Raw genomic sequence first — 26,666 nt, 5'->3', positions numbered from 1 at the left:
ATCCCCAGTGGATTGTGAGGCCCAAGGTAAATGGTACCCATTCTCAGGTTCCATGCCAGCAGAACTTGTTCTCTGTACTTACCAGGTTTGGCAGGCTGTCCTTGTGATCTCCCCGGGGCCATAGACCACACCATTGAGCATACAGGGGCACTGGCTGACTGGCACACAGGACTGGTTTTTGGATATATCGTCAAGTAGTGTACCTAAGGGCATGGGCTCAGGTTGGATGGATGTTCCTTAGGCAGCCTATCACTGTGGAGACTCCTCCCCAGGCTGTTCAGTCAGTCCCAGGCTGTGCTCTTCCTTCCCTCAGCCCTGCCAGCCTTGGCAGTTGCCTTGGATGGCTCAAAGCCCACCTCTCCTTAGTACTGTTAGATCCCTCTTCCCCACTGCTCACTCTACATGGAGCCCTGGGTTGACTGAAAGTTTTGGGGTGGGTAGATAAGGCCTGGACTTGGGACTCAGATAAAGACTGTCTAGGCCAAGCTAGGTCAGTGCGAGTGAGTTATGGGGAAAGTGGGTACTGGTCTATGTCCTCACCATGGGGGCAGAAGCAGCCGAAGGTGCAGAAGCTGGAGCAGCTGTGCTGTGGGTTGGAGCAAGTCTTGACGCAGACCTCACCACACTCCTGGTACACCTGGTTGCCCGGGCACTGGCTCACGGCTGCAGGCAGCAGGCATAGAGTCTGGTAAGAAGATCCTGCCCGCCTTCCTGAGTTCCTACTTCATTTTTGCTTGGCTCCTTCCCTACCCGAAGCTGCTTTCCCTTTCGCCCTGCCTAGGACTCACGGCAGAGTCCGGGGGTCCTCCAGTTGCGGACAGGCTGGCCGGCCATGTTACATCGACGGGAGTACTCAGACAGTGTGGCGCAGCTGCAATTCTGCCGGCCTGGCTGGGCACACTCAGCCATGTCTGCCTGGCAGCTCAGCACCAGTGGCTCCTTAGGCACGTCACACCCAGGGGACACCAGGGTCAGTAGCTGGTTGCAGATATGGGCCTGAATAGAGAGCCGCTCAAAGTCATATGGGTGAGGCCACATTTTGTATCATACATACCAGGACTTGGGAGGCTAGAAGTGGGGGTAGCGTTGACCCCAGAGACCCTTACATAGCCCCCCTGTGTCAGCCACATTCTGGCCTTGGGTTCTGGGCCACCTCACATACGTATTTGGTCTCCAGGGTGGTAGGGCTGGGGATGGCCTCATGGGCACAGATCTCATTGGGGTCATCTAGCTTCTGGAGTGTGGCATACTTGTGAGGTTCCAGAAGTTTGCCTGGGGGCATAGGACAGAGGTCAGCATGTGGGAACAGACTACAGAGGGACCTGGGGCTTGACCACCCAACCCCAACCTAGCTTACCATCCTCGCTTAGAAATTCATTGTCTGTCTTCCCATCGAAGTTACCACACAGTCCACACAGCTTGCTCATGTACTTCTTCTCTACCAGGACCTGCAGGGTAGCACTGTTGGTCCCTGTGGGAATGCATAGGGGTTCCCTACCCAGGCTGGAGAGCCTTGGACTCTTGCTTCAAGGTTCCAGGTGTTCCCACCTCCCCACCCTTCTCTTTGTGGGGTGTGGGGTTCCTTTCCTGGCTGGATCCTGCTCCTTTTCAAATGGGAAAACTGAGCCGCTATCTAAACTCGGGTCCTCTTGGGTTGCTGGCCAGCAGTCAGTGCTGTCCAGCCAGTCTGGGCTCCTGGGACTCACTCTGAGAAGGGCCCTTCCTGAACGCTGTTTGTCAGCTCATGGCTCTCACCATAAGATGGGCATCTGGACCCCAAGTGACAACTAACTCCAGCTCCAGCTGCTTGGCCACCAGCTGCACGCTCTGGCCGTATGGTGTGATCTGGAGGCCATTGCTGGTGTAGGGCAGGCGGACAACCCTGTGGGTAAGACAAGTCAGCAGCTGTCCCTTCTGCCCCTGACCCTGGTTACCCTGCCCCATAGCTTACCCGATGTCTCTGACAGAGATGATTGCCTTGTTCACAGTGACCACAGAAGCCCCGAGTTCTATGATGATCCGGGATATGTTCCCATCCCTATCTCTCCGCAACTGGATGCTAAAGGTGGGCGAGGCATCCCCACATGTAGCCGTAAAGACATAGTTGCACATCCCTTTGAAATCGTACTCATGGTGGTCAAAGGTGGAAAAGTGGCCAGCTCCCCATGTAGAGCACCAGCCCTTTTCTGGGGCTGCAAAGAAAATGATACACTCCCAGTCCTGTGTCCAATGACCAGGCAGGGCATGTCTGGGATAGCCAGGCCCTGCAGAGGCCACCATAGCCGCAATCCCACATGCCCACCCAGCTCTGGCCCAGGCTCCGCCTTCTGTCTAGGCCTTACAGGATTGCAGGTTATCCTCAGTGTTGGAATCTGTGGCATCTCCAGTCCAGGCACCTATAAGGCAGGAAGCTATGACTCAGTGTCCCCCAAGGGCCAGGCACAGAGGTCACAGTGCCTTGGATGAGAACTCTTGGCTGGAGCCTGAGCTGTGGCTTTCATTGCTGGATACTTCTTGTGGAAACCCCAAACCACAGTACCCCTAAGACCTGCATGCTATACATGGGTGTGGTCAAGCAAGCATGTGTGCGTGTGTTGAGGTGTGGCCCCCTCCTTTTTGCCCTCTGGGCCATTGGGTCTCAGGTACTCTGGTCAGTGATGTGATTGCTGTTGGCTCTCACCTGTCTGTGGAGAGTCCTGCTTCCAGGGACCTAGGCTGGCAAAGGAGGTGGTGTCCAGACCTGCATGGGCAGGACCCATGGTTAGTGTTGTGACTGTTATCTCAACTTGTTCCACCCTACTGTCATCCCTGGTGGGTCTGTCCACTTCTACCCGAGGCTGCCCAAGTACACAGCCCCCGTTTGCCCATCATTTGTAGCAGTCCCCTGCCCTGGAACAGCACAAGCTTGTCTTCAGTATGCTTAACTGAGTAGGTAGCAGGCTCTAAGGGAGGACAAAGGATGGAGTCCAGTCCCAGCCCCGGCATCTCAGCTCATTTTTCCCCAGCTGTAACATCCTCCTGCTCTCATTACTTCCTGGTTTGTTCGTTCATTCATATATTCCATCTTTGGCTTAGCCTGGCTGCAGGAAGCTCCTGCTTGGTGCCTGTCACCATGCCAGGTGCTGCAGGTCCACAACACAGGGCTTGTTCCCACAAGGTCCCGGGAAGGTGGCACCCACTCATACAGCACACACATGCTGCAGAAGTGACCTGGAGTGATGAGCACATGAAGCAAGGAAGTGTAGACAGCTGCTACTGTGCATTCTGGAATTGGGAGGACAGCCTCTCTAAGCAAGTAAGGAACGTTGGGACAGGGCCAAGGGCACTTTCTACTCTGGGGCATGCTGGAGGGACACACTGTCCTGTGGAGGCCAGCAGGGAGTGGAGTAGAGCTAGCAGACATCCCTGGGGAACAAGTGCCGTGTCGGGATAGGCATCGATGCCTGTCTGCCAGGATCACTCCCCATTCACCGCTCAGTTGAGCCAGACTGCAGAGCTCAGCAGACGGAGAATCTAAATGCAGGCATAGGCTGAGGGGACCGCTCTGCACAGGGCTCATCTCCATGAAACTCTTGGTAAGGATACAAGAGGGTGGGCCTGGGGTGTGCTGAGAGGTGACAACCTAGGAGAGGACAGAGGGCTGAGACAGATTTTGGCTGTCTCCTCTGCCAGGCCACACCCAGTTGTGTCCCTGATCTGGCTGTCCTGTCTCCCTGTGGGTCTATTCAGTAAACTACCCAGAAGCTGCCTACTCCCCCATCTGGGATCCTGCACTAGGTTTTCTTCCCCTTTTCCTCCTTGGCAGCCTCCAAGACAGCCATAGTGGGCCCTTGGACTGTGGTAATCATTGTCACGGTGACCTCCAGGCAGGGCCAGGCAGCCGCAGATGGCTGTGTGAGGGAGGGTTTCTCTGGGGCTCCCATGGGCTGTAATGTCCTGACCCCTCTGCCAGTGCCTTACCTGACACATTTTCCACCCTGCTGACCAGCTGGATCACATAGTGCATCCTTTGGGATGCAGTTCTCCACCCAAGCTCTCCTGAAGTGTTTGGGGTGGTTGTTTCTAGCTGGGGACCACAGCTGCTCATGTACACACCCTTCATCAAAGAACAGTCCTGTATTGAGGACAGGCACCCTCCTGAACCAAGCATAGCTTCAGGAGGGTCTCACATGGAACAGTGAGGGAGGAAGGGGATGCTTGCTTAGCCAGCCAGATCAGCCAAGAATCAACTTCACCATTAGTGGGTGACAGATGACACATCATCTCAAGAGCTTTGGGCAAGATGCCCTCTCCCTCACTGGCTGCCCTGGTTTTCTTTGAGCTGACCTCTAACTAGAGGCCCTTTTGAAGATGTTTAGGAGACTGCCACTTCTCCTGGGACCATCTGTACCTTCTGTTAACTGATTTCTCGGCCATGGCCCACGGGGACTCTTGTTCATAGGGTCTTCCTTCAGCTTGTTTGGTGGCCTCACCTGTCCTGGGCTAACCGCACTGCCTCGAGTGTCCCCTCCCCAGCTTCTGCAGCCTCAAGTCCCATCTGGCCTGTCTGACTTCATACTCTCCCACCCCTGCCCTCCCTCTAGGCCGCACAGAGGTGATATTCAAAGACTGCTGTCCGAGCAGCCCCGTCCCTTCAGCCTCCTAATGCGGCAGCTCTCCAGAGTCTCTCCCATCAGGCCCTCCTGTGGCTTATTCCCTTATTCCTGGCTGTGGGCCCATGGACCTGGTTCCTGTTAGTCCCCCCACCTCCTCTTCCTGCCAGGAATGCTGGGTAAGAGGCAAGACAGGGTCCCAGGTGACCCAGTAGGACCTATAGGCATTGCTTTTTGGTGTTCAGAGCCACCTTTGGTGTGGACATCTGGCCCTATTTAGTGGGAAGGCTATTGCTGGAGAGAGGAGCAGGGCAGCCTGGGGGGGGGCATCACATTATTTCAAGTCCGAGACCCACCTAGGGTGGGTGTATTTTGAGGGTGGGCTCTATATGACCTGCCCTCTAGGGGAGGTGCCTGACAGCTGGTGATTGGCATACAGAGCTGTGGGCTGAGGTGGCACAAGATGTCTCCCCACATATACAGAAGGGGAAGTTGAGACCTGTTAGTGAATGAGGTCAGGAGTAGTGGAGCCTGGACTCGGCCTAGGAACTTTGGCTTCGGCACCAAAGGGGCAACTCTGTTAGGGTGACACACGCCCCTGCCCCTGCATACCTCAGGCTCCTCAAAGACCTCTCAGGGCCAGAGCCAAGGGGGAGAGGGGAAGAGTGCCAGGTCTGCCCTGTTGCTAACCATTCTGTTCTGCTGTCACCAAAACTGTTGAGACTCCGCAAGAGGGAGCCCCGTCCCCCATTTCAGATGAATGAGCCTGTTCCTTTCCTGGCCCCCATACCCAGCTCACAGGAGGTAATCGGGTTTGAGCAGTTTGCTGGGTGGTCCCTTCTGCCTCCTATTCATCAGTGTCCGCACTGCCAGCCCGTCTGAGGCAGAGTCAATGAGGCGAGACGACCTGAGGACTTTCCCATGCACAGGGACCTGTGGAGGGCATTGGGTACTCGGCCCCCTGGGCATAGCCCGGCAGATGCCCACTCACCAGCATTGATTAATGGTCCCCTGAAGAACAGCAACAGCAGCAGCTGCTGACCCCTGAGCATGGTGGCACTCCTGGAGCAGAGAGGCGGCCACCAGCCCTGGTCTTCTGCTGGGCACGTAGGCAGTCCTGCTGCTGCCCCCCTGCGACTCGAGTGTCTAGCTCTCTGAAGCTTATATAGGGGTGGTGTGCCCTTCCCCTGCCGCACCCACTTGCACCCCGTACTCCAGGCCTGTGATTGCCACCGCCTGCTGGGCACAGTGGTGGCCAAACAGGATATGGGGTTCTGCTTTATCAGGACTCAAGACTTCTTTGGAAAATTCTGCAGTGGCTGTGGCCCCATTATCTTTCTACTCCCAGTGGGGGGCCTGACACATGTACTCTAGGGGCCCATAAGCACCTCCCGCATCTGGCTGTCCTGGAGGCCATGGTGGGGCCTGTCAACAGCCCGTCCTAACTGCCAGATCACTGTGGACACCATCAGTCACACACCTGGGTGCCTGGGATGGGGCTGGCCCAGGGGGATATCAGAGAGGCTGGGCCTCCTCCTGATCCTGCCAGGTAATCCAGCTTCCACCCTGGGTCCTGGTACCCCACCAGAGACATTTATTTGCTGAGTCTATTTATTATGAGTTTTCCCTCCATGAGAAAGACCACCTGGGAAGGGGTCCTGCTGCCTGTACTGGGGTTCCCTGGCACTGTTTGCTATGCGCTGTGCTCTTGCCCCGTGGGTGAAGTTACCTTTGCAGTATCTCCATGGGTTGAGTGAGCTGTGGGTACCCTTAGACAGCTGGCCAAACCCACTTGGAAGATGGGCTCCTGGGAATATGAGAGGCAGGGGCCAAAGGTGGGGTGCATGCCAGCCCCGTAAGGGGCTAATGCTAGGGTTAGGACAAAGGTCAGGCTGAGGGCAAGAATCAGGGATAAGGTTGGGGTGAGGAAAGGGTAGGGTCTTCCTTGAGACTGTCTCAAAGCCAGGATATGAGGTGGGATCCAACAAACCATTGAGTCTGTCCAGTCCCACTGGGAACCTGGAGTGAGACACAGGGATCTCCTAGGGTGGTGCCACTTGCACCCCTGAAAGAACTCAGGACCAGCGCCTAGCTGTGTCCATTGCAGGTTTGGTATTAGCTCTAGCCCTGCCTGAGTCTGGGTCCCCAAAAAGAGCCTGTATCTCATAGCCAAGCTAAGCCAAGCCCCATAGCCTGGACCCAGGTTGTCTCCTCTGGTCCCTCATCTCTACACGGAGCTCTCAGATTCTGTTCTCACTTGGGTCAGCAAATCCAGCAGATCCTGTGACAAAGCAGGACTGTTTGTTTTCTGTAAATAAACCTCAGCTTTAACAGCATGTTTTGGACTTTGGGTGTGGCACTGTGATACAGTGTGTGTCTAGCGTATTTGAGGCCCTAGGTTTGACCTTAGCACCTTCCCCCCCAAAAAAGACAACTCCCTACTGAATCATAGAAAGAACATGATCTTTACAGAAACTCTGAGTTCAGCCTCAGTGGGTGGAGTGGTCATCTAATGCTGTGTGTGCTTCTGGGTTGCCTATATTGCTCTTTCTCTTCCTTCCCTCCTTCCCTCCTTCCCTTCTTTCCTTCCTTCCTTCCTCCTTCCCTCCCTCCCTCTCTTCCTTCCTTCCTTCCTCCCTCCCTCTCTTCATTCCTTCCTTCCTTCCTTCCTCCCTTCCTTCCTTCCTTCCTCCTTCCCTCCCTCCCTCCCTCCCTTCCTTCCTTCTTTCCTTCCTCCTCTCATCTTTTTATGAAATAGATTTATTTGTCTTGTGTAGTGTGTGTGTTATGTGTGCGCACGAGTTTGAGCACCATAGTGTGTATGTGTTCATCATGTGAATGGAGGTCCCTGCAGGGGCCAGAAGAGGGTTGGAACCTGAGTGCGTTACAGGCAGTTACGGGCTGCTATGTGGGTACTGGAAACAAAACCTGGATTATGAATAAAAATAACAGGTGTTCCTTTCTTTAAAAAAAGGTTTATTTGTTTTTATGTGTATGAGTGTTTTGCCTGCATGTATGTCTGGCACCATATGTGTGACTGGTACCTACAGAGGCCAGAAGAGGGAATCAGCTTTTCTGGGACTGGAGTTAGATATGGTTGTGGGCTGCCATGTGCTCTTCCTCTGGAAGAGCAACCAGTGCTCTTAACCACTGAGATATCAGTCTAGTAATGGCAGCAACTGCTCTTAATGGCTGAGCTGTTTCTCCAGGCTCTCTTAGTGTTTTCTCTCCTTTTTAGCTTCCATATTCTGATTTATGTGTATGTGGTATTTGTATGTAGGTATGTGCCAGCAGAAGCTAGAGGAGTTGAAATTGGAGCTGGAGTTAAAGTTATAGGCAGTGTTGAGCTGTGATCCTAATCACAGAGCCATTTCTCCAGCCATCTTAGTGGTTTATTAACACTCAACAGCACCCACTCAGGTGAGAAACTGAGGGATAGAGTGACATTTTCACTCAAAGTGACACCAGTGGAGCTTGTGTAGCTCTGGCTGCAGCCTCACAGCTGGGTTTGGGCAGGTGAGGAGGGACTCGTGGACCCGGACACAGGGGAGTCACGTAGAAGGTGCTTATGACTCAGTGTAGTTAGGAGCCCTGTGTCTGCTTGGCTGGCTGGATGTGCTTGTCTAACAATCTGCAGGGGTGTGTGCATATGACCATGCATGAGTGGTTCAGAGCTGTGCCTTCCAGGATCTTCTGGGCTGTTTTGGGCTGCATGTACCTGTGGCAAGAAGGTAGCTCTAGGGAGTGGCATTGCCCTTTCCCGGGTCAATGGCTCCATCCTGGTGAGGAGGGGCCACAGGAGGGCCTTGGGGCCCACCTTCTGCAACACACTTGATTGGCAGGAAATCACGGCTCAATAGTGTTTTTGTCCTTTGACTTGGGAGAGCGAATGCACTGAGCAAACAGCTCTGACGGCTGAGATAGCTCTGACAGGAAGGTAAGTGTGTGTGCGCCATTGTTCCCTCGGCAATCACAGTGATAAGCCCCAGATCCCGCTGGCGGGCCAGGAAAGCGGAACCTGCAGCTGGACAAGTGTGTGATTGTCCATTCTCACGTCCAGCTCAGACCCTTGCCCTCCACATCCATCAGTGTGGCGCAGCCCTAGACAGTGGCCTCCCAGGGCCTAGGCTTGGCTATGAAGTGTGGCCTAAGCCAGTTCTGGTCACAGAGCCCAGTGTCTAGAGCAATGGTTCTCAACTTTCCTAATGCTGAGACCCTTTAATACAGTTCCTCATGTGGTGACCCCCAACCAGAAAATTATTTTCATTGCTGCTTCATAACTGTAATTTTGCTGCTATTATGAATTGTATTGTAAATATCTGTGTTTTCTGATGGTCTTAGGTGACCCCTTGAAAGGGCCATTCAACCCCCGAAGGGGTTATGACCCACAAATTAAGAACCACTGGTCTAGAGAGAGGTGTCCCAGGATCATGCACAATTAAAAGCAGGCCTCTGTGTGGGGTTGCCAGGGCTTGTCCCTGGCAAGTGCTTCCAGCATCCTTCATTATGCTTGGGTCCTCCCTCCCGCCACAGGCAGCCCTCCTGGGTTGGCTTTGTTTCTTTCATAGAGGTACAGGAGTTGACATATTGGTCAGCCCATCCAGACCACCTGTCCCTGACTTCTGGGCCCATCTGGGTTAGGTGTGACAGTCTCTGGGGAAAGAGCTGGTGTTTTCTCAATCCCTTTGGCTTGGTAGTCATACACCATCAGATGAAAAGGCTAAATTTAGGGAGAGTTTGTGAAAGATGTCCACACCAGAAGTAGGAATTCTCCCCTGTGGCTGAGCCATGCTCTAGGAGGGTGAGCCAGGACTGATCAACCAGTATGGACTCTGGGTGGAGGCTGTATCTGAGTTTCCAAGGACTGGGTATAAAGTATGGGGCTGTGGGCCCGATGTTTCTTGAAGGTTAAAGGTGGGCTCTCTGTACCTTGCTGGTCGGTGAGCTTCAGGGCTGGCTCATGGGCACCTGCTGTTGGGGAGAGGGTGAGAACTGATGACCTTGGACACAAGTAGCTGAGGGACTTCAAGCCTTGGAGCGAGAGCCATGCCTGCCATGTCCTGTGTGTAGTAGGTGGCAGTCAGCCTTAGACTCTGACTCAGTGGGGCCTGAGCTTCATTAGCTGTCCCATAAGAGGCTGTGCCCTCCTCTCTCTCTGTCCCCAAGTATCAGTGGTGCCCCCCCACCCCCAGCCCTAACTCTCAGATGCCCTGGCCTCCTGCTTGCCTTGGGAGTACATAGGAGATAAAGTATTCCTGGTCAACCTTCTCCAGGGGCCTTCAACCCTTGCCCTAAGATCTTGCTGGCTGGTACCCCTACCTGGAGCCACGCTGTGCTATTCCCATACTACCTCTACAGAATGTTCAAGGTCCTGTCTAACTCCTGGCCTCTGGTCCTCTACTCTAGCCAACTCCTGCTTTTTTGGCTTTTGTAGAATTTACCCTGAGCTGCTGGAGTCAATTCTGATGAAAGTAACAATGAAGCCAGCAAATCTTGTGCTATGTCCATAGCTAGAGGGTGTATGTGACCTCCACAGCCCCTTCAGTGACTGTTCCCCAGTTTCTACCTAGCAGAGTGCCTAGACTCCACCAATTGCTTTGGCTTTGGCTCTTAGCCTGGGATTTGGTTGTGGTCAGCCCCTCCTTCTGGATATGGGCCCTGGCCTCCAGCCTTGGCAGAGAAGTGACTACCTGGGGTAGGTCCTGCCTGAGTTGGGTGGAACTATGTTTTGAAATGGTGGAGAGCTCACTAAAGGGCTGGGGCCCTTTAATCCTATTGTTCATGGATGTCTTGTATTGTCGCTAATGAGGGACTGCAGATAATAGGGGTGGCATCAGAAAGGGGTGCTAAGTGGGCCTGGACTCCTAGGGAACCAATAGGTCTTAGCCTGGGGTGAGGGTGGCTACAGCTGGCACCCACCTTCTTCTTTTTTCCTCTTGATATCTGGTCTGATGTAGCCCAGGCTGGTGCTGACTTTCTATGTAGCTAAGGATAACCTGAACTTCTACCCCTTCATCCTCCGACTTCCAGGGGCTGAGATTACTAGTGTGAGCCAACATATTTGATTTATGAGGTGCTGAGGATCAAATTCAAGGCTTTGTTTATGTTGGTGACTGTTCTACCAACTGAGCCAAACCCTAGTCTGAGATACCCACCTTTTGACAGGAAGGCTTCTGGCTCAGCTGTCCCTTGGATCGAGTCCCATGCTGGACTTCCTCATATCCTTCATTCTACATGCAGGAAGGAGAGGAGCCCTGTGCCTCACTGACCATCAGACAGAAGCCCACGGTGTGACTTTTCCCACTGCTTAGATGCCTCATTAAGCCTTCCAGGACACTGATCCCTCGGTCCTGCTCCCATCAGGTACTCCAAAATCACACAGGCACCACTAAACTTAACCCTGGGAAGACTTCAGGATCCCAAAGGATGGGCTGCATCCAACCCTGGCTAGTGTCAACACAATTCCAGCTTCCAGGCCACATGTAAGGGTGCCTTCAGCCTGGCAAGTAGGACGCAATGCAAGATTGCCAGAGAGCCCTGCCCAAACTGCCCTGCCCTCTACAGTGCGAGTAGCAATGTTGAGTGAAAAACAGATAGGGTTGTCCTGGACACAGGGCTCAACCCCCTGGGCTGCCCCAGGTGGCATTGTGGACCAATACCTGTCAGGCTGTGGTTTCCTGGGCTGCCTGCTGCCCCCTGCAAGTACCTGTGTTATAGGTAGGGTCAGTGAAGACTTGCCCACTTCTGGGAGCTGCAGAGGGGGATTTGGGAAGTACAGGAAGGTCCTAGACTATGTAGGTGACTTTTGAAGCTAGAGGTCAGATGTTGAGCTGGCGGGGCACAAGGCCACTTCTCCCCAGACATCTTTGGTTTCTATCATACATGGATGATGTTGGGGATCTGTCAGGGCCCCAGAAACACAAGTCGGATGGCCCCTGAAGCCAGGTGCATTTCAGAGCATGGCAATAACAGCCTAGATTTACTGGAGGCTACCAGACCATTTGCGGCAGAGCCATGACTATAGAGGCCAGGCCTTGGGCAGCAGGTACTCAAGAGTGTCCTGGACCTAGAGTCAGCTGGGAGAGATGGGTAAACTTAGCCTAAGAGCTGATGGTGGTGAAGGTGCTTAGAACTAGCCGTGGGAGTAAGGAGGGTAGTATGTACTTACATGGAGTCTGGGTAAGGTGTCTCAGTGGAGTTTGAGGACAATGTGTAGGCTCTGCCAGCAGCATGGTAAAAAGACATGCACAAAGCCCACAGCCCCGAGGCCACAGATCCTGCAGGAAATTTCTAGAAAGTTATGGTCTCTCCCCTAAGAAGCATGGCAGCCATAGTCAGAACAGTGCAATCCTCAGGAACTCAAAGGCCATCCCAGGTGGGTGTGGCATAGGCAGGCAGCAGGGGAGAGGAAGGTTTGGGCACAGAAGGGCTGTAGCATTGGCCATAGTTGTTTGTAGCTTGAGGAGGGTCGAGCCAAGCAGAGACTATGGAAACAAATGGACTTCTGGGGTCCTGAGGAATTGGGCTCAAGCCTCTCCTGCCCAGGGTCAGATTGAGCAAGGCTGAGACTGGCCTTAGAAATGAAATGCTGCCAGGCGGTGGTGGCGCATGCCTTTAATCCCAGCACTGGGGAGGCAGAGGCAGGCAGATCTCTGTGAGTTCGAGGCCAGCCTGGGCCACAGAGTGAGTTCCAGGAAAGGCACAAATCTACACAGAGAAATCCTGTCTCGAAAAACAAAACAAAACAAAAACAAAAACAAACAAACAAAAAAAGAAATGAAATGCTGGGGCTTGAGAGTTGGCTCATAGGTTAAGAGCACTGGCTGCTCTTCCAGAGGTTCTGAGTTCAATTCCCAGCAACCACATGCTGGCTCACAGCCATCCATAATGAGATCTGGTGCCCTCTTCAGGCCAAAAAAAACCCAAAAAACCAAAAACCAAAAACCAAAAAAAAAAACCAAAAAACAAAAAAACAAAAAACAAAAAAACCCAACTCACTGTATACATAATAAACTTTAAAAATTTTTTAATTAAAAAAAGTGCTCGCTTCAGCAGCACATATACTAAAATTGGAACGATACAGAGAAGATTAGCATGGCCTCTGCGCAAGGATGACACGCAAATTTGTGAAGCGTTCCATATTTTTTTCAAAAAAAGAAAAAGAAATGAAATGCTAGGGCTGGGAGCATATCTAAGTGGTACCGTGCTTGTCTAGAATGTGTGAAGCCATGGGTTCAGGTCTCAGCACCAAAGGGGAAAAAATAAATGTAATGTCCAGGGGCAGCAAAATGGCTCAGCGGGTAAAAGCGCTGTGCAAGCTTGACCACCTGAGTCTGAATCCTGGAGTGCATGGTGGAAGGAGAGTACAGACTCCCCAAAGATGTAGTCTCACCTCCACATAAATGCTGTGGCTTGCTTGCCCTCCTACCCAATGATAATCAATAAAATTGTAAATATAAAACAAAGAAAAAGAAAATCAATGTCGTGTCCTTATGCCTGTGTCCCAGCTCACCCTTGGAGCCTGATGGATGCTCACCTCCTTTGCTGGTTACTTGGCTTGTCTTCAGCTTGAGTTAACCTCAAGTGGGCTGTTGGGAGCGTGTGGGTAGAGGCTCAGGTGCTCACACTTTGCCATGATCAAGTTTTCCATGGCCATGTAGCCTGTGTCTTTGGACTGTGTCCCACTGGGGCATGAGAGACTTCTGGGCCCTTCACATCTCCCTAGGTATGTGGCCAGTGATGCCATGTGGCAGACCACAGTGCCCACTGTGTGCAGTACTGTGGAAGTCCACAGTGCCCACTGTGTGCAGTGCTACAAAGCGGCAGTCCACAGTGTCCACTGTGTGCAGTGCTGTGGAAGTCCACAGTGTCCACTGTGGGCAGTGCTATGGAAGGGCAGCTTTCAGTGGGCTTCCTCTATCTACTATTTTCTCATTATTTTCTGAACCTGTTTCTTCAATGAAGTACTTCAAATCCCTGGTCCATCTTCAGATCAGGTTATTAGTTTAACCTCTCAGTTAAACTGAAGTCTCTCAGTTTTTGTTTTGTGTGTGTGTGTGTGTGTGTGTGTGTGTGTGTGTGTGCACATGAACTGGGGATTGCAAGCTTCATGCATGCAAGGCAAGTACTCTACTACCTGAGCTATGTCCCCAGTCCTTCAAGTCCTTTGCTATCTGCAAGTGCATCAAGTTGTGGCCTCTCTTTATTACGTTACTCGTATCTTTCACAGAGAAGTTGTTCTTCACTTCGATAGAATCTGACTTACCAGTCTTTCTTTAACATTATGCTTCCATTGTTGGGGCTAAGAACTCTTTGGAGGTCACACATCTTTAGCCTTCTTTTCATTAGTAAGTAGCCTTTGTTGATGGTAATATCATTGCTCAAAAACCTGTTTTGTCTGACGTTAATGTTGACGTGCCTTCTGGAAGGAAGAGGATCCACTGGTAAAGCCGTGGATTTGAGGCAGGGTCTCAAATGGCCTTGGGTGGGGCAGGAGCTGGCTGAGTCTGGGATAACCCTGAACTCTGACCTTCCCATCAGCATAGCAGATCCTTTTCTATCCTTTATATAGTTTATGTGTCCTTTATAATAATGATTTTTTTTTTCTTTTTGGAGACAGGATCTTGCTATATAGCCTTGTCTGGCCTTGAACTTACCATCTTCCCCTCTCAGCCTCCAGAGTACTGGGATTCCAGGCATGCATCATCATGATTGGCTGCTGTAGTGAGTTTAGATGCCCTATAGGATAATTTTGTCTTTTAATCGAGTCTGGCAAGCCATGCATGTTTTGACTGGTGTGTTATTAATGTGGCTAGGGAAAAGTCTGCCACCTGCTGGTCATTTCCCATCCCTTCTGTCCTTCCTCCACTGTGGTACTGAGCAAAAACAGGAACGTGAGATGAGGACTCACCTTCACTCAGATGTACATGTGGGCAAAACAGGAATGTTTATGAAATAAAAATAAATTATTTAAAAAAAGAAAAGTGACAGGGGACTGAAGAGATGGCTCAGCAGTTAAGAGCACTGACTGCTCTTCTAGAGGACCTGGTTTTACTCCCAGCACCCACAAGGAAGCTCTCAGCAATCTATAACTCTAGTTCTAGGGGATCCAATGCCCACTTCTGACCTCTGAGGGTGCCAGGCATGCACAAGGCACATACACATACATGTGGTGATATTGTGTTTGTACTCTAACAAATAAAATTTGCCTGAAGATCAGAGGACAGAGCCAGCCACTAGTTTAGACATAGAGGCCAGACAGTGGTGGCACACACCTTTAATTCTAGCACTTGGAAGGCAGAGATCCATCTGGATCTCTGTGAGTTCAAAGCCACCCTGGACTACACGAGATTAATCCAGTCTAAAAGAGAAACAGAGCCAGACAGTGGTGGCACACACCTTTAATCCCAGCCCTTGGGATCTCATGCCTTTGCTCCCAGTATTTGGGAAGCACATACACCATTAATCCCAGCACTAGGAAGGTTGAGACGGGAAATGATACGGCTGGGCAGAGAAAGGCATAGAAGGCGGGAGGAGACAGGGCTGAGGACTCAGGGGCATTCAGTCTGAGGATTGGTGGAAACAGGATCTTCTTTCAACTAAGGAGTTGACGAGGTGAGAAGTGGCTGTGGCTTGTTTCCTCTGATCTTTCAGCATTTACCCCAATATCTGGCTCTGGGTTTTTTTATAAGACCAATTAGGATTCATGCTACACATACATGCAGGTAAAATACTCATATACAAAAAATAAATAAATCTAAAAGAGTGACAGGGTCTGGAGAGATGGCTTGGTGACTAAGAGCACATATTGCTCTTGCAGAAGATTGAAGTTCAGTTCCCGGCACCCACATCAAGTGGCTCACAATTGTTTGTGACTGACTCCAGTTCCAGGAGATCCAACACCCTCTTCTGACCTCTGAGGGATCCAAACTCAGGAGCATATACTCACACATAGATACACATCCACATACGTAATTAAAAATAAAAAATAGGCCAGATGTGGTGGTGCATACCTTAAATCCCAGCACTCAGGAGAAGAGGCAGGCAGATCTCTATGAGTTTAAGATTAGCCTGGTCTACATAGCAAGCTCTAGGCCAGCCAAGACTACTACATAGTGAGACCCTGACTTACAAAACCAAAAATAAATAAATAATAAGTAAAATCTTTAAAAAATAAAAGAGTGACAAATAGAAGGGTTAGAGAGGTGGCTTAGTGGCAGAACATTTACCTAGGCTCATATGCCTGAGGCTCAAGAAAGAAAAAAATAACCAAGGAGACTTCTTACATATTTTTATGCGGGACCTCATCTAGGGGCTTCTGGCCCTTGGGTGGGTCCTGCTTCCTTTCCTTATGCCTAAAGGCTTTGCTTCATACTCCAGTGATGTTCAGGGTCACAGTGGTATGTACGAAAAATATCTGTACTGCCTTTAAGGGTTTTCCAGGGCCATTCAGGGAGGATGTGGAGGAGCCAAGGCCTTGGGGCTTATCCTGTGTGTCCTCTGCCTCCATTGGCTGATGTAGACCCTGTTGTCCTGGTGCCTGTGTGGGATCACCTGGAGCCTGAGTCTGAGGGTCAGAAAGATAAAGGTGGGATTAATAAAAGCTGATGACCTCTGACCTCTGTGGTTCCTGAGAACGTGAAACTGCACATCTAGAGGGCTGGCAGCAAGGTGGACCCCAGAGGAGTTATGAATGAGGGGGACTTGACACAAGTTAAGGTCACCAGGGAAGAGGAAACCTTAACAGAGAAAATACCTCCATCAGATTGGCCTATGTGATGATTGATGTGAGAAAGTCCAGCCCACTGTGGGTGGTGCCTCCACTGGCAGGTGATCCTGGGTTGTATAAGAAACAAGCTGAATAAACCAAGAAGAGCAAACCAGTCAGCATGTTGCTCCATGGCCTCTGCTTCGGTTCCTGCCTCCAGGTTCTTGCCTTGAGCTCCTGCCCTGGCTCTGCTGATGATGGCATGTAACCTCTAAGCCAAAATAAACCCTTTCCTCCTCAGCTTGCTTTTGGTCATTGTGTTTTTCACAGCAGTAGAAAGCAGACTAGGACAGGGTCAGTGCCAGAGGGACCTGTCCCACATGTTCCCACTGCAAGAGGACCCCAGAGTGGACAGTAGTGACAGTTGCAGCCATTCTCATGGTTATGAGAACTTGTACTCACATACTCATACACCTTACTCACCCATACGGGGCCACATAGGCTCGTCCCTTAGTGGGCATATGTGTACACACCCATATACATGCATACACATGCAAATACTTCCTCCTGTTATCAAGCTGTGTTATGGTTTAAATATAGTGTCTTCCCACAAGGCTCATGGAGCCATTTGGAAGATGCTGGAAAACTCTAGGAAATAGAGCATAGCTGGAGGAAGTATGGGGGAGGTGGAGGAAGCATGGGGGAGCTGGAGGAAGCATGGGGGAGCTGGAGGAAGTATGGGGGAGCTGGAGGAAGTATGGGGGAGCTGGAGGAAGTATGGGGGAGGTGGAGGAAGTATGGGGGAGCTGGAGGAAGCACGGGGGAGCTGGAGGAAGCACGGGGGAGCTGGAGGAAGCATGAGGGAGCTGGAGGAAGTATGAGGGAGCTGGAGGAAGTATGAGGGAGCTGGAGGAAGTGTGGTGGACCTAGAGGAAGCATGGGAGGCCAACTCTGAAAGTTACACCTGGTTTCTGGTTCCTATTTTCTTTGTTTCCCAGTTTCTATGAGGGTTAGAACTTTGTTCACCACAGTGCTGCCACCATGATGTGGGACAAGTGACTGTGGACTGAGCCCTCTGAAGCCATAAACCAAGACAAATCTTTCTTCCTGTAAATTGTTCATCTCAGGTACTTCGTCACCGTGATTAAAACAAACAAACAAACAAACAAACAAACAAAACAAAACCCACCAACCTAATCCAAGGTATAATGTGTATAAACTGGATAGCACAGCTCTTACCCATGCAGCTCTGTGAGTTTGCATATGCCCACATGTCTGTATCCCCCTTGCCTGTCCAGCTCTGCCCAGCCAGCCCCACACTTCAGATTTCTATTATCCTAACTAGTTTGGCCTGTTCTAGAATGTACCACAATGGAGCCTGTTGTGTACAGAGGTGACTGAGACCCTTAAGACAGTTTTTCCCTTGGTCAGCACTTATGGCCCAGCCCTCCTCTGAGACGTTGTGTGGACAACAGGTGCCACCTGCTGGCAGGTGAAGGCATCTTGTCATGGCGCTCTGGGATCTTCCATGGTTCATACACCAGCAGCCTCAAGGTTGGCTAGAGCTGGCTTGGGTAGGGTAAGGAAACAGTGGATTCAGGAGGAAAACCTGAATTAGGCGGGGAAGAAATGGGGGTAGGAGTTTGTCCTACCCTGGTCCCCATAACCTGGCTCTGCCTGCCTCCCTAGAGCTAGGCAGGCTCATCTCCTGGGTCTTCTAGGGGCTCAGTAGGGCAAGGGAGTCCAGCCAACCTGACCCAGGTCAGGCTCTCCAGTGGTCTCTACTGGTCAGTTCCAGAAGAGGCCATGGCCTGGACTGGAGACGCTCCGGCAGGAAGCTGGTGTACAGTTCCTGTGCTTCACAGCCTTAGATCTGGCCAAGACAGTTGGTCCCCACACCCTGGAGACTGAAGGTAGGGACAGGACTTCCTTAGCATCTTTGGGACTTCACAAGACATCATGGTTGTTGCTACCCACACCCCAACACAGCCTCCACCCAGGTCTGTTTGCTCCCCTCCCATCTTATCTCCCTGCACAGACCAGATCACAACCCTTGTGGTAATGTTCAAGCTACCAACTGTGCCCACGGGCCCACTCCTTGAGGGGTATGGAAACACTGCTGTACTCCTGTTGGCCCTCAGGCCTACAGCAGGGGCACTGAGGTTTCTGAGAGGCTGGGGTACTGGCCAGATATGCAGATTCCCAGGTACCCCATTCAAGACTGAAAACTCAGGACTCAGCATACTTTTCAAACACCAAGGTGCATCTAGGTGCATCAGAGTGGCAAGTGAGGTGCCTTGGGCAGGTTACCTCTGCCCTCACCCTAGGCCAGCACTCTGGGCAAGCCCTCTTGCCGAGGGTGAGAGATCCTTGAAGGGTCACTGAGGTCCTGTTGGCTCTAAGCCACCAGCAGTGTCTGCTCCCCTCCCTGACCAGTCCCAGAGGCCATATGAGTAGTAGTGAGTGTGAAGACTGTACCACCTTACTGCAGCTGACGTGTGCATGGAGGAAGTGGCTTTCCCAGGTACCCTTACCTGGGCAGAGAGATGGGCTCAGCAGTAATGTCTTAACAGTACTTCCAGTGCCTATTGGATGTCACTGGGGCAGAGCCAGGAGAGGCTACCTAGACACCTAGTACCTGCTCTGGCTGTGTTTTCAAGGTAGCTGATCTCCACTGGTGACCCTGTAGCCCCTAGTGAAGGGAGTGGACAGCTAGTGGCGCCTGTCCAGGGAGAAGGACTAAGGGCTGAACCCACTGCCCTTCAGGGCTGGGAGACAACAGGCAGATTTCTTAGACAGTGGTACGGGACAGCCCTGCAGGTGTAGAATGGATACCCAGTTGCCCAGCTCTCGCTCTGTACCTCTCAGGATCTTGTGTCCTATATCTCCAGTGTCCGAGCCTCCAGCATCACCCCAGACTCCTGAACCCAAGTCCTTACTGTCACAGATCAGTCCAACTCGCAGCCTTAAAAACATCCTACATAAACTTATTGACCCCAAGACTGTAGTCCTCAGGTCTACACTGTACCCCAGGCCCTGACCCTTGATCCTTAACCTTGTCCTCACTTCCCTGCCTAAAGTCCCCTGGCAAGTCAGGTGTGGTGGTGCACACCTTTGATAATCCCAGCACTCAGGAGGCAGAGGCAGGTGGATCTCCATGAGTTAGAGGCCAGCCTGGTCTACATATTGAGTTCCAGGACAGCCGGAGCTGCATAATAGAGAGACCCTGTCTCCAAAAACAAAACAAAACAAAAAGTCCCCTGGTGATGCCCAAACTCATCCTCCCACACCTGCATCCTTTCTCCCTCTCCTATGAAGAGAGAATAGCAGACTACACCCTCAGGACTGATGGACAGCCATCAGTAGGTCCCATCCCCTTTAGCCACGTTTATCACTCCTGGTACGCCTGCCCTGTCCAGAAGACATCCAGGCAGCCTGGGATGGGAGGGACATATGTTAGGGGGTTAATTTATAGTCCCGCTCTCTTCTACATTGCCCCAGCTCTGAGGTCTGCTGAGAAATAAATTCCCTTTTCTGCCAGTCCTCCTAGCTCCCAAGTCCTGGTGCCCCATGCCCTGTGGTTCCTGGAAGATGGCAGCAGAGAGGAAGGGTGGTGGTGCTGGACCTGTGCCTGCAACAGGACCTGGCCATAAACCTGGGTGGGGTGAAGCCCTGGTGTGGAGAGCTGACCCTCCTGGTGGACTTTCCTCCCGGCCTAGCCTGCAGCTGTCGGCCTTGTTTGTTCCGTGAAGGAGCTGCTGGTGTCGCATGCCAGTCCTCAAGCTCCTTCATAAACCTGGGGCTGCACCTGCTTGTCTCCCTCTAGATGTGGGTACCAGCCTGGAGAAGCTGCCAGTGACTGGCAGGAAGGCTGAAGTCCAGAGATCGAAAAGGGCAGATCTCTAAGGTGGGACCAGGGGCCATCTCGGCTCATCTTGGGCATGTCTCTCCTATGGCCGGCTTAGCTTGGATGAAGTGCAGGGTGGCCACCAGGGCCACTCTTTCTGGCTTCAGTTTTGAAAGGGGGCCAGTGTGGGGGAAATCACTGTTTTCTTTTTTTTTTTTTCTGGCTCCCTCCTGGCTGCGACTGGCCTGAGTCTCCACTTAAGGACAGACATTCACCTGGTGACACCGATTATCTTCCTGAGTGATGTGCTGTCCTCACAGCTCTCTGTGGGAGTCTATCAGCCTTCAGGGGAGGTCTTGAAAACCAAATGATTTTCAAAGTAAGATGAGAAACTGCAGGCCTGATACCTGCACTGACCCTGTGTGTCCCCATATAGCGGATCCTTGACCTCTCGTGGTTGTAGGGACAGGACAGAGGAAGATGGGGTGTTTTGGCGACTCAGTCAATGCCATTGAGTTATTTTGCATTCTGCTTTGGGCCCTGGAGTGTGAGTACCATGTGCAGTGGCCTGGTCTTCATGGGACTAGGTTGGCTGGAAGAGCCTCTTGCTGTAGGAGGGGGATTGTGCATATCCTGCTTCTTGGCAGAAATCTCTCTCCCAGCGGACCAAGTGAAGGACTGAGTAGCTATGATCAATTCATGCTTTCTGGAGAAAATCTGAACTCCACACCAAGGTGGTTTTCCAATCAGAAGACTTTCTAAGGAGGGAAGTGATGGGGAACGTTCTAAGGTGAGAACTGTGAGCATTCCATAGGTGTGGTGACATTTGGAATAGCATGGGACCTCTCCCAGGTTGAGAGCTGTTCATGGGGTTCCTTGGTGACCAAGGGGGTGTTTAGGGCAGTCTTTCCCACGGCAGACCTGGATGAAGTGGACTTCCTTCTCATCCTTCCCACAAGGCCATGTGTTCTGGTGGATGGAATAGGCACCAGGAGAAGAGCCCAGCTGCTTAGGTGGAGCCTGGCCTTGGAGATGCAGAACCCCCAAACAAAACAAGAGGAGTAATATTATTAGCCTCTCAGATCCTCAACATTCTTGTCTTGGAAAATAAAGTTACTGTCTTTTTTCATGAAAGTGTTAGGTGTGTTGGTGCATAATGTAGTTATTATTAGTTGAAGTGAATGACACATATTGTAATTTTCTGTTTTAATGTCTAGTAGGGAAAATTTTGCCAAGATCTTACCCATGTTCTCCAAAGACTCTATATATTTGACCTAGGGTCCTGAGGTAGACCAGATTGTAAGCTACATCATCCTACTCTATCTTAGGGACACTAAGTGCCTCAGTGACAGAACTGCCCTCCTGGATTCTTCCTCCGTGGATCTCAGGTGATGGCTGAACACCATCATTTGTGCATTGCATTTTTTCCGCTTTGCATTTTATATATTTATTTGTTATGTAAAATGGTTTTTCTCTCTTTCAAATTTTTTATTTTGCAGCTTGGAGAGAAGGCTCAGTGTTTAAGAGCATATACTGCTCTTACAGAGGACCCAAGTTTAGTTCCCAGCACCCACTTTGGGTGGATCACAACAGCCCATACATAACTTCTAGCACTGGGGGATCTGGTGTCCTCTTTTGTTCACTGCAGGTATCCATGCACATGTGCATACCCACACTCAGACATGCACATAAATAAAATACTTAAATATTAAAATTTTAGCTTTTGACAGATATGGTGACTTATACCTATAGTCCCAGCAGGGAAACTGAGGCATAAAGACTGTGAGAAAGAGGCCAGCAGTGATACATATAGTTTGACCTTTTCTTAAATTTTTGTTGTTGTTGTTTATCATTGTGAAGTGCACACTTCAGTGGCAAGAAGCACACCCACAATGTCATACAGCTACCTCCACCATCTTCTAGAACATTCTACCTTCCCAGGCTGAAACTCACTTCCTATTAAACACTGACCCCAGTCCCTGGTACCCCATCCTTCTCTCTCTCTCTCTCTCTCTCTCTCTCTCTCTCTCTCTCTCTCTCTCTCTCTCTCTCTCCTTTCTTCCTTTCTTTTATTAGGTATCATTGTAGCCTAAGCAGACCTGGAACTCACTATGTAGCCCAGGTTGGTCTCAGATTCCCAGTCATCTTTTCTCACTCTCCCCAGTGGCTGGTTTTACAGAGTGTGACCTGTGGCCTTCTAGATTGGAGTTCACCCTTGGAGGGTCCCTGGGGCATGGCTGAGATGCCCTGGACCCCAAAGGTGGTTTGCAGATGAGGCCTCAATTGCTAGCTCAACTGGAAGCCTGCACCTCAGATTTTGGCATCCACTCGTCACCTATTTTATTCTTGTAGGGAGTCATGTCCCTGGACGCCATCATGTCTGAGGCATGGGGACCTACATTTTTGTCCTTAGAAGAGTACTTAAAGCCTGCTGTGAGCTCTCCAGGGCTCAGGGGTTCTATGGGCCCTGTGTCTCTGAATCAAGTCCTGAGCACAACCTGGCAGTCTGGCAGGGATTTAGGGTGAGGTCTCACAATTTCACTTCAATTTCAGTTTCATGCTGGATCCAGGACTCAGGAAGCAGGACTTCCGGACCCTGTGCCATTGGGCTGGCCGGGATGTGGCAGCCATGCCAGGCCTTCAAACAGGCATTTACCATCTTTATGGCCTTCTTCCTTTATTGTACTATTTAATTTTATTAAGTAGGACCAAGGTGTGAGATTTGGGAGTTTATGACTGGACCTTCCCATCTTCCTTTGTGAGTGATGCCTGTGGTGCCCTGCCTACAGCTGAGATGCTTGGGGGCTGTTAACCCATAGAACAGGAGTAAATAGAGTTGCAAGACACAGCACTATGCTACAGAGAAAGCTGTGGATACTCATTGTAGGAGCTGGACAATCCAGGATACGGGCGGAAGAAGGAAGTTGCCTTCTCTGCTAATTTCGGGATTGCTCTGCACCCTGATGCTCTTTATATGTAACACCACTTTCTGAGTCTACAGGATCTCGAATGCACCAGAGCAACCTGTGGAGTACAGGAAAGTGTTAAGAAGGATGCTGCATCTTGCCATCCTGCACTGAGGTCTCAAGCCAGCAAACTGGAGTCCCCTCTGGTGATGATGTTGTTCTTCTGGTCTAGTGGGATTGAGTTCTGGTGCTGCTGCAGACCAACTGGGTAATATGGCTTTGTCCTGCGTAGTGGCTAATGATGCGTACACCTTCCCTGGTGGCAGAGATGACTTGTGTTTGTGAATCTTTTCTCCACTAGCGCAGAAGCCATGCTGATTATTGCCTTAGATTGCTTTATAGCCTTTTCCTCCCAACAGCAAATGCACTGGGAACATGATTTTAATGGCTCTGGAATATTCCATGGCACAGCTGCATGGCCCTTCATTCATCTAGGGCTTTTGGCTGGATGGCTGGACAGCTGGGCAGCGGCAGATTAGAAAGGCTTCAGGCCACTTCTGGTTGCTCACTTCCTAAGGTGACATCCTCAGAGAGACACTGGGCACACCCCCACTCCACAGTGCTTGGGTTCATCACTGTCATGTGACAGAGACCAGGCTTCCTTGTACCCCCAGGGAACACTCTAGAAACACCCTCCTTTGAAGTCATTGCATCTAGGTATGGCGACACATGCCTTGCGAGCCTAGCACTTGGGAATCTGAAGCAGGAGAATTGTCATGAGTTTGAGACCAACCTGGGCAATGTAGTGAGTTAAAGCTAACCTAAGCTACAGGGTAAGATACCCCCATCTTAAAAAAAAAAAGCCACTGCAAATTGAGGGGTCAACTCGGGGTCTTATTTTGCTTTGTATTTTCTTGATCAAATCTTGTGAACTTGGGGATGTGCTGGTTTTTGGGTAAGTGCCACTGGCCATTGTAAGAGCCAGGGAGGCTGTGTATGCATTACCTTCTCCCAGGGTGCACGGCAGGAAGGGGTGACATCCAGGGATGGGCTGCTGCAATGCGAGCCTGCGCTGAGCTCCATAGAATGCCATGTTCCCTGGGCAACAACGGTGTGAGGTGTCCAGAGCCAGGCCTGGGCTTCAAGAGCTCTGACAACACGCAGTTATCCTAGAGTGTTGGGGAAGACCGGAGAAACACTAACAGTATTTGCAGTGGCATTCTGGGCTCCTTCCTTGAGGGGCCTCCAGCTTTCCCTCTGTCTAACTCTTCAGTTCACTTTGTGAGAAACAATGACCTTCACTTCATAAGTGTTCTGGGGACATTTTCTTTTTCTATTTTGTAGTTACACATCAGCTTAGAGAAAAGGCAGAAATGGCTGGCACACTGGGGCTGGCACAAACAGAAAATTTTAAAACAGAGGTTTTAAAATTCTTATCACACTTCTCTGCACCTTGAATCCCTCACTGCCTGAGTTCTTCAGGGAGGCACAATCTTCCCAGTGTCCAGTGTTGCCCCCTCCTCAGATCTCCACCCTGTTAGTTCAGGACACAAAGCCTTATCTAGTATATGTCCTGGGACTCAAGAATCCCTCCTCATAGCAGACTGCCTGTGACTTTTTCTTTTTCCTTTTTTTTTCTTTTTCTTTTTCTTTTTCCCCCTTCCCTTCCCTTCCCTTTCCTCCCCTCCCTTCCCCTTTCCCTCCCCTCCCCTCCCCTCTCCTCCTCTCTCCTCTCCTCCCCTCCTCTCTGTTTCTTTCTTTTTTGAGAGGGTCTGACTATGTAGCTCTGGCTGCCCTGGAAATCACTATGCAGACCAGGCTGGCTTTGAGATCCGCCAGCCTCTGAGCTATGTGATTAAAGGTGTGTGTCACCACACCCGGCTGCCTGTGACTTTTCAACTCTAGGATGAACTGAGAATGTCTAGACATGCAGACTCCAGCTGCAGGCAGGAGAGGATGGGGGCCTAGTGCCTCCTGCTTATCTGTGCTTCTCTGCTGAGTTCTAAATGCATCTCACACTGAAAATGGACCGTAGCTTCCTCCTTACAATCTACAGCCATAGGGCCAGTCTACTGACAGCTTTGCCCTCTGCATCTCTCATCTGGGGTACCTGAGCAAATGGGAGGGGAGTTTGGGGTGGGTCTGATACAAATACGTTGTTTATATGTATGAAATTATCAAGGAATAAATAAAAGATATTCTATTTAAAAAAAGAAGTCTGCAAAATGTGTCTCGTACTGTTTGGGGTTTGCAGCCCATTTGGTCTAGTTCTGGGCCTAGCTGGATCCCTCCAGGACTCTTTCTGCTGTTTGGTGCAGCCGCCAGGTTCCCCTGGGTAGTCAGGACGGTGAGGCCTCACACTGTAGCCCACACAGAGGCTTTACATACATCTTGTAAATTCAGCAGCAGCCATGGCTTCTGTTTCCACATTGCCAGCACTACTGCCTGAGTGAGTATCCCTCTGGGAGGTGAGTAGTCCTCACTGCAGTGACTGGGCAGCAGCGTTCTGTGAGCAGGTGGCAAGGGGGGCTGCTGTGACCCCAGCCCTTGGCCCCCAGACCTGTGTGTCATAACCACGGGGACATCCAGTTTGACCTGAGACACCCAACGCACTTTGTGGGACAGCATCCCAGCCCTTTAGGGCTCCCACCAGCCCCATAGCTATTCTTTAGTGGACTGCTCTCCCTTTATATCAGATCAGCTGCTCCTGGGCAATGGTCTGGTGGCAGGAGGGTGGTGACTTGCAGACAGAGCCCTTCCCACACTCCTCTGCTTGTGAGAGGAAGTCTTTGGCAGGAGCTATGCTGGGCAGATGATGAATGAGATGCTGTTGGGTCCACATGTACAGTGCTGTACAGCTCTGTGTGCAGGAGAAGCAATCTCATGTCCAGTATACTGATGGGAACCTCTCACTAGCTCTCCATGATGCAGAGGACCAGGTGGCTGGCCACCTTCTGGGAAAGCCTGGTGTAAGTTTCCCAAGTCGACAGTGCAGGGTCTCTATGCTGCTAGGCCAGCCTTGTCCTTAGGCTCTGTGGGCCCCACCTGTCAGGGACACTAGGTGACCAGGTGAGCTGAGATGCTTCACCAAGGGGGTCTTCTGTCCCACCAAAGCATGGGCTGCACGAACATTCCTGCCTCATTTGTCCCTTTTTTTTCCTGATCTTGACACCCACAGAAAGCGCTGACCAGGTATGTGGAGACTGTCCCTTTATCTGAATTTGTGGCATGTTTGGTCATGATTGAAACTGGAGTTGTGGGCCAGGGAGGTGGCTCAGAGGGTGTGGGCACTTACTGCCAAGCCTGATGACTTGAACGTGATCCTTGGAAACTATATAGTAGGAGAGAATGTGTTGTGGGAATTCGAGCTGTTTGCCAATGGTATTGGGATGACTAACCCCATGAGGTGTGGTCTTCTCTGAGTAAATGGCCAGATAAGACCTGAAGAGGAGGGTCACACACTCTCTCTGGGATATGGAAGTTTTCCCGACTCCATGTTTCAGTGAGCTTGGACGGAGCTTTCCCCATCTTTCCCTGGCAGACAAGGAGGCTGTGACACCACTTCATTCTGTATTTGTGAGTGTGTTATTCCCATTGCATTCCTTAATAAATAA

At 51.0% G+C, this 26,666-nt stretch overlaps 1 protein-coding gene and 1 non-coding gene across 2 annotated transcripts in view; one reads left to right on the top strand and one right to left on the bottom strand.

The window, feature by feature from the left end:
• Positions 1 to 5,644, bottom strand: part of Muc6 (mucin 6, oligomeric mucus/gel-forming) — a 30,860-nt gene extending 25,216 nt beyond the window's left edge. Inside the window, exons 1-9 of the mRNA XM_059255261.1 lie at positions 5,584 to 5,644; positions 2,343 to 2,396; positions 1,952 to 2,192; positions 1,756 to 1,882; positions 1,358 to 1,448; positions 1,163 to 1,272; positions 789 to 996; positions 541 to 663; positions 83 to 203 (exon numbers count right to left, since the gene is read on the bottom strand). Coding sequence (XP_059111244.1) covers positions 83 to 203; positions 541 to 663; positions 789 to 996; positions 1,163 to 1,272; positions 1,358 to 1,448; positions 1,756 to 1,882; positions 1,952 to 2,192; positions 2,343 to 2,396; positions 5,584 to 5,644 — 1,136 coding nt within the window. The remainder of the gene's footprint in view (positions 1 to 82; positions 204 to 540; positions 664 to 788; positions 997 to 1,162; positions 1,273 to 1,357; positions 1,449 to 1,755; positions 1,883 to 1,951; positions 2,193 to 2,342; positions 2,397 to 5,583) is intronic.
• Positions 5,645 to 12,631: 6,987 nt separating this feature from the next.
• Positions 12,632 to 12,738, top strand: LOC131902822 (U6 spliceosomal RNA). Its single transcript, XR_009377108.1, has one exon. It is a non-coding gene; the product is annotated as a U6 spliceosomal RNA (small nuclear RNA).
• The last annotated feature ends 13,928 nt before the right edge of the window (positions 12,739 to 26,666 follow it).

The sequence above is a fragment of the Peromyscus eremicus genome, chromosome 1 (genome assembly GCF_949786415.1).
Source record: "Peromyscus eremicus chromosome 1, PerEre_H2_v1, whole genome shotgun sequence".
NCBI lineage: Eukaryota > Metazoa > Chordata > Mammalia > Rodentia > Cricetidae > Peromyscus > Peromyscus eremicus.
This window is presented reverse-complemented; position numbering and strand designations above follow the sequence as displayed.